This window comes from Aquila chrysaetos, chromosome 12, assembly GCF_900496995.4.
Source record: "Aquila chrysaetos chrysaetos chromosome 12, bAquChr1.4, whole genome shotgun sequence".
NCBI lineage: Eukaryota > Metazoa > Chordata > Aves > Accipitriformes > Accipitridae > Aquila > Aquila chrysaetos.
Genome location: NC_044015.1, coordinates 31,125,984 through 31,132,814, shown reverse-complemented (window position 1 = coordinate 31,132,814; position 6,831 = coordinate 31,125,984). Strand labels below are relative to the sequence as shown.

General features: G+C 59.7%; 1 protein-coding gene across 2 annotated transcripts; it reads right to left on the bottom strand.

Annotated features, from left to right (window-relative positions):
• On the bottom strand, positions 1–6,822 carry ATP6V0B (ATPase H+ transporting V0 subunit b). Of its 2 annotated transcripts, none has more exons than XM_030033735.2 (8): positions 6,659–6,822; positions 3,478–3,526; positions 2,924–3,007; positions 2,381–2,458; positions 1,707–1,776; positions 1,309–1,360; positions 704–894; positions 1–318 (listed from the first exon to the last, which is right to left on the bottom strand). In XM_030033735.2, exons 1-8 carry the CDS (start codon positions 6,723–6,725, stop codon positions 292–294), a joined length of 618 nt encoding a protein of 205 aa, XP_029889595.1. In that variant the 5' UTR covers positions 6,726–6,822; the 3' UTR covers positions 1–291. The 2 variants fall into 2 exon arrangements, with proteins under 2 accessions (XP_029889595.1, XP_040983929.1); XM_041127995.1 differs by lacking the exon at positions 6,659–6,822 and adding an exon at positions 3,953–6,467.
• Positions 6,823–6,831: the final 9 nt, after the last annotated feature.

Here is a 6,831-nt window from a genome sequence, read left to right as displayed (position 1 = left end):
TTGGACGAGAACCATATTTATTTCACGGACACAGAATTGCACTGGTGGTCGATTTTACACACACCGGGAACACGCAGCAGCAGCAGGGCCCCGCGGGCTGGGCCAGGCCGCTGGGGGCAGAATTCACACAAATTTGTTTCTTCTGAGGGGCCGACTGATCGGCAGGACTGGGCTCTACACAGCCGCACTCCCGCCGCCGGGCAGCTTCCGCCCCAATCAAGGCTAGAAACATTAAATAAGTATATACAGCACCTCTTGGGGCGGGCTGGAACAGGCTGGGTGCGACAGGGCTCAGTTGCCCATTTTTACTTTAGATGTCTAGAAAGAAAGAAGAGAGGTTAGGCTGTGCCCCACAAACCCCAGCCCAGCACCCCAGTCCCACCCAAGCACCCCGGGACAGTCCAGAAGCTGCAGACAGCTTATCAGCCCCACCGATAAGACATGAGCATCACACAGGTTGCACCCAAGGTGACACCGTCTGTGACAGTTGCTCAGAGGGGCCATCAAAAGAGTTTGCATTGCCGCAAATAGGCACGCTACGCTGTGGGGAGAGCTGTGCCACCCCAAACCTTGCGAGCAGCCTCCCCATCCCAATGCAGAGGATTGTGCTGGAGCCCAGGTGTGTCTCCCTGGAGCTGAAGAGCACCCAGGGTGACAGGCATCTCGTGCTCACATAAGCCTGGTAACCCCAGGAGGAAGGTACCTGCAGGATAGCAACGATGACCCCAAACAGCCCTATGGCACTGCCAAAGATCTCCACAATCAGGATCTTGACAAAGAGGCTGGCGTTCTGGGCATCAGCCAAGGCAGCCCCGCTGCCCACGATGCCCACACAGACCCCACAGAAGAGATTGCATAACCCCACGGTCAGGCCAGCCCCAAACATGGAAAAACCTGTGAGAGAGGAAAACTGCAAGAGCAGGGGGTAAACCCCTTCTACCTGCACCCCAGGCATGCTGCAGCAGCTCTGCCTTGAGGTGACAGAAGACCCAGAGCTGCCAAGCACCAGCAGCATCCTCCTGTCTGGGGAGCAGGACCATTCCAAGGTGTGCCCCAGCTCCCGCAGCACCAGGCCAGCAGAGGTGACAGCAATCTGCTGCTGCCTGAGGGAGGAGCAGTGCTGCTGCTGGGCAGCACAGCACAGCTGGGTGCAGGAGGGCCTCGAGAAGGTTAACTAAAAAGCTGCTTTTTGGCAGAAGAGTCACATGGCCTTCAGACACCTGCAGCAGGCCACGGCCGGTCAGAAGGCAGAGGTCAGGGTGTGGCAATGCTCACACCGACCGGCACCAGGGACCGAGCAGTCCTTACCTGCGTGGTAGTTCCTGGCTCCAATCGTCTCTGGAGTGACTGCAGAGAAAGGCTGAGAGAAGGAAAGCACAGGGCCTGGGTTACTGGCAAGTCCCTGGTTTCTGGGACAGGTACCTGTCCCTGATACGGCAGCCACATTTTGGCCAGAACTGGTCCCTGACTCCATGTCCCTGGGTGGCTTCATGACACCTGCCTTGTGCATGCTCCCCCAACCCACTCTTCAGCGTGGACAAGGGCCACCACACAGACCATCAGCCCAGGGACTCCCAGAGGCACAACAGTGTCCAAAGTCCCCACAGGGCCACCGCTCATAACACTGGCCCATGCCCAGCTGCCCATCCCCACGGTGGCCCTGAGGCCGGCGCAGGGCTGGCAGGGCAGCCCAGGTCCTCCCATACCTCAGCCATGTTACTGATGACGATTGCCATGATGATCCCGTAAATGGCCACAGCCTCGCAGAAAATGATGCTGTGGGAGAAAAGCAGTCTGAGCACAGTGTCCCAGGCTCTGCCTCACCCCAAGCAGCCCCCGCCACTTCATGCCCAGCCAGCCAGCCAGCAGCCACCCACAGCCACATTTGAGCCCGTCCCACTGCTGCCAAGGGCGGAAAGGCAGTCCAGCCTATCCACTGTTTTCCTCTCAAACAAGGGGGAGCTGCCAAACATGAAGGCTGGGTGCTGGTCGTGCTGTGCCACCCAAGTAAGCTGTGATGGCCCTGTGGGAAGCAGGCCCAGGGAGCCCTGCCCTCCACCAGCCCCCTTCTGCTCCTTCAGGGAAGGGCTGTGCAAGGTCTGGCCAGGGGAACCCTCGCCTGGGTCAGGAAGCGTGATCTCACGGTGTTTGTTTTGAGCACACTGGGCTCATTCACTGCGTGATATCACACAATGACTCTTCAAAGCAGCGCTCTGGCTCCTGTAGGGCTCTTTGTTTTGAAAGCAAAGAGCATCAGCAGGTCAGCAAGGAACGGTCTGCCAGCAGCACCCAGCTAGAGGTAGGACAGGAGCCTCTGCACTGGGCTGGGACCTGCCCCGCTCAGGCGCAGCATGAGCACTAACCCCAGGTCTGTGCTTACCTGACCAGGTTCTTGGTTTTGATCCGAGGGGCTTTGACTCCACCACCGATGATGCTGGAGCCTGTGATGTAAATCCCCCTGTGGCAGACAAGGGTGGTTGGTGGAGGGTCTGGCACTCGCAGAAGGATTCAATAGGGAAACCAGGATCTTCCAGCTGAGCAAAGAATTGGGCATGCAGCTGGGGGACACTGCAGACTTAGCCTGTCCACCCCCAGGGTACAAGTGGTCCCAAGCTCCACCACCTACACCAACAGAACTGCTGGGGCACAAGAGCCACCACTGCACGGCCTGGACTCGGGGGTACAGCTTCTAGAGAGCCAGGGACATCCCTGCCTCTCCACTGCCATTGCAGGCTGCAAGGTGGTCTGCCTAGACCCCTCAGGAGCCCAGCAACCTGGCCCCACTGCTGTGGTGACCCACAGAGCTCCACACCCCTGCATGGACACACTGTTCTGCCCCTGCCCCACTGTGGGGAAACCACAGTGTGCACACAGCTACCGAGGTGGGACGGCAGGAGCCCGCTGAAGAGCCAGCCCCACTCACCAGGCAGCTCCCACCACGGACAGGGAGATGGCCAGGCCAATGCCCAGGTTGGACCACATGAAGGGTGAGGTCTCCGTCAGGAACCTGGAGAAGAAGTGTCCTGAATTAGCACACAGAATGAACCCCCCTAGTCATGGGGCACAGCCCCAAAACAGGTACCCCCCTACCCGATCATGCAGCCCAAGATGGGTTGGGCATTGCCAGACAGTGGGACACCGGAGCCTCTCTCTGCCAGCCAGCAACCCAGGACCCTCACCCGCATGGACCAAGACCTTCGTCCCAAACCCTCACTGTGAAGGTGAAGCCTGGGCTGGGAGAGGGGGTAGGAAGGGCAGTGATGGCTGCACCAGGACCCCATATGGAGCCAGCCACATGGGCTGCATCTATCCCACCTCATGGGGACCAGAGGCCCCGCTCACTGTAGCTCTTGCTGCTCTACGATGCAGGGACTACTGCCCGTCGCTCAAAAGCGAGTGCTATTCCCTGCAGACGCTACTAACACTGCCCACCTCCTCACACAGTCCTGAGGATGCCGGTATTTACAGGGAACTCACCAGGCCACATCAAAGCGGAAGCCCAGGTCAAATATTGTGTAGCAGATCCCTGGAAAGCAAGAGTGACACGGGAACCTTCAGACAGGCACCAGCTACCAGCCTGGCGTTGTCATTTCCTCCCCTACCTGCGAAGCCCCAGGTCAGAGGCCCCAGGGCACAGCACAGTATGTAGGAGGGTTACTGGGAGGACTGGCTCAGGTGTGTAGAGCTGTGGGGCAGGGTGCCCCCCTGCAAAGTCCCACCCCAGTGATCCCAGCACTCCCACATCATCGCAGGACAGACAGCCCAGACTTGTGATATTCCCAGACCCCATCTCAGTCTTTGCCTAGAAGAGGATCATGGTGGTTGTTGCACCCATTTTCTGTTCCCTAACCCTGCTGAGCACCCACAGGCCATGCTGGGCTACAGGGGCTCAAGGGCAACCCACAGCCCTGTGTCCCAGCACCATCTCCATCCACAACACCCAACAGTTCACCTCCACTGGAGAGCCACAGCATCGGATGACCAGCTGTGAGGTCTTCTCTCTCACAGCGGAGGTGAGAGGAGCAATGCTGTGTGCCCTGACTGACTATCACATGCTGCTCCGTCACCGGCTCACCAGGAGCCCATCAACACCAGAAGCTCCAGCTGCCCCCCAGCACCCCCCTCTCCAAGGCTGTGGACGTTCCAAGATGTGCCTGCCGTCCTCAGCGTTTCTCCCAGGGTTAGTTATTTCCAGAGAAATTTGTACTCCAACACAGGCAGGAGACACCAAAGCGCAGCCCTGAGAAACCCAGAAAAGCCCTTCCTTTCTAGGGAGGGATTACAAGGACAGCTCGCCCTGCTGTACCCCGAGTGCTCCTCTCTCTTGTTGAATCGCAGCTGGGAGTCACACCCAGCAGCCCTGTGCAGCCCAAGCACACGCAGAGGTGCTCGCACCGAAATCCAGCCTTGCTCTGAGCTTGTGAGCAGGAAACATGCTGCAGACCAGAAGAGACACTTGCTCTTTGCATGCCTCACAGTGTGCAGCTGGAAAAGAGAGGATGACCTGGCCCTAAGGAACAGATAAGCACAGGCAGTGTGGCACTGTCTGTTTCACACCAGATAAAGAGGGGGAAGGGACAGGCTCTACTGACTGGAGCCACTGGCTGTGTGACACAGACCCGCTGTACGGCTGGGAAAAAGTTGAAAGTGGAGGCTTCTGAAATGCTTAAAAGCAGCAAAGAGGTCACTGCACACATCCCGCTGCTCCCTTCTCCCCAGAGTCACAGCCTGGAGGCAGAGGCTGATAGCAAGCCAGCAATGTGCCCGGCAGCAATACGGGGGCAGGACTGTGTGCCCCAGGTCGCAGGAGCCGCTCCCTGCCCGTGGCCAAGACCTGCAGGACGACTTATCCTACGGGAGGGCCTCAGTGCTGCAGCGTAGGGAGACCTGCCAGCCTCACAGCAGAGATGTCCCTGTTGTCCCTATGCGATAAACACCTCCATGTGCAACTCAGGGCTCAGCACCCTGTGTACTGGGAGAACATACAAGCACTGCCAGGCAAGCCAGCCCTGAAATGGGAAGTGGTAATGCTGGTCACTCCTCCCACCCGCAGAATCGAGGTGCCCCGCTCCCCTGCAGAAATACACGCAAATGAAGAACGGTGCCGCCACAACCAGGGAGCACAGAGGGAGGCCACATCCCAGCCCACACGCCTGGCGACCTTCAGGGATGATCTCTATGGTGCTGGGCCCGGCTGGTCTGTGACTTGTGTTTTGGCTTTGCTGCTTGGCTGGCAGAGCAGAAACTGAACCCAGCCAGCCTCAGCTGCCCCCACTCCCCAGGAGTGGTAAGGAAGAGCTACAACCAGCTCAGGGCAGATCCTCAGGGCACCTTCCATCTCTTCAAGAGCAGGTATAGCCTTGCATTCATATACAAAAGAAACAGGGCAAAGGATGCTTTCCTGTGAGCTCTGGCTCCCAGCCCTGCAGCCAGAAGGACAGAAAAGAGCCGGGGCAAGAAGACTGGAGCACCAAAGCAGGGCTCAGGACAAGGAGGGAAAGCACAAAGAGGCACCACTGCAACATTGCGCAGAGTGAGACCGCTTCCTGCTCGTGCCCTCCCCAAAAAGGGATTGCAACAGGGCAGGGGAAGTTAAGGGTATCTGGGCTCAGTTTGTCGAGATTTTCCAACAGTCTCAAGTTTGCAACATGCATCTGCGCTGGCATGAGCCACATGATTCAGAAAGCCCAGTAAGGCAGCCCTAGGCCTGGCACTGGGTTCATCAGGCCCTGGAAACATGAGGGAGTGAGACACCCTTCACTTCTGACTCGGTCTCTCCCCTCACCCAAACGCTGAGGTGAGGTGACGCAAGGTCTCCCTAGCCTCTGCTTGGCTCGCGGTCACTTCACTCTGCGCTGAAAGAGGAAATAACCAGCAGCTCCAGCACAAAATCTTCCCACTACCCCTTGGGCATTAAGTCCATCCTCAGTGCTGCTGAGCCCAATGCCATCAGCAGCAGAGCCTGGGCTGCGACAAGCTGCAACACAGCCATGCACCAGCTCTGCAATCATCTGGACCAACTTGCACGTTTCCTTATGCTGCCACAGCTTGGCAAAGCGGGAGGGCGGTCTCCTCCGTCCAGGAGACATCAACTGTCACAGCCTGAAAAACCAGGCGCCTGCCTTCACCTCCCCTGCTCCGCCAAATCCAAACACAACCCTCGACTGGCACCAGCACCTTTCCGCTCTCACACACACAGACAAGCAAATCAACTCCTCAAGCCGGACGGGCTCCGAGCGCTGAAAGCTGCGCGTCCAACGGCAGCTGAGGGTTACACAGCGCTGCTGGGGCTCCAAACCCTCCGAGGGAGCAGCTCAAAGCACCCGGGGGGGGGCGTGACATCCAGGCTGAGGAGCCCCACAGCAGCGCTCCCTGTGCCACGGCAGGCCACGGGTCAGCCCTCCTGCTTCTGCCCGCGAGCAGCTCAGCGCACCGGGGGACCGACAACGTTGCACCCCCTCGAACCCCCGCCTTCCTTTTCCACGCCACAGCAACCCCCCTCCCCCGCGCCAGCCCTCCTCCGGCAAGGGAGCAGCCAGCACGGACGCAAGCCCGAACGCCGGTCTCCCCCTCACGCCCACCACCCCCTCTGCCCGGCCCTGTGACCCCCAGCCCCTCCGCCCCCGGTCCCGGTCCCGGTCCCGGTCCCGGCGCTGACCGACGCCCAGCAGCGTGGTCCAGAAGGCGAGGCCGAGCCCCGAGTAGAGCAACGCGAGCCCCGTCATGGCGGCAGCGGCGCGGGACGGAGCGGAGCGAGCGGGCCGGCCGGGAGGGAGCGCGTCACCTGACCCGCGCGGGACACGTGAGCGGAACCGCAGCGCCCGAGCGGAA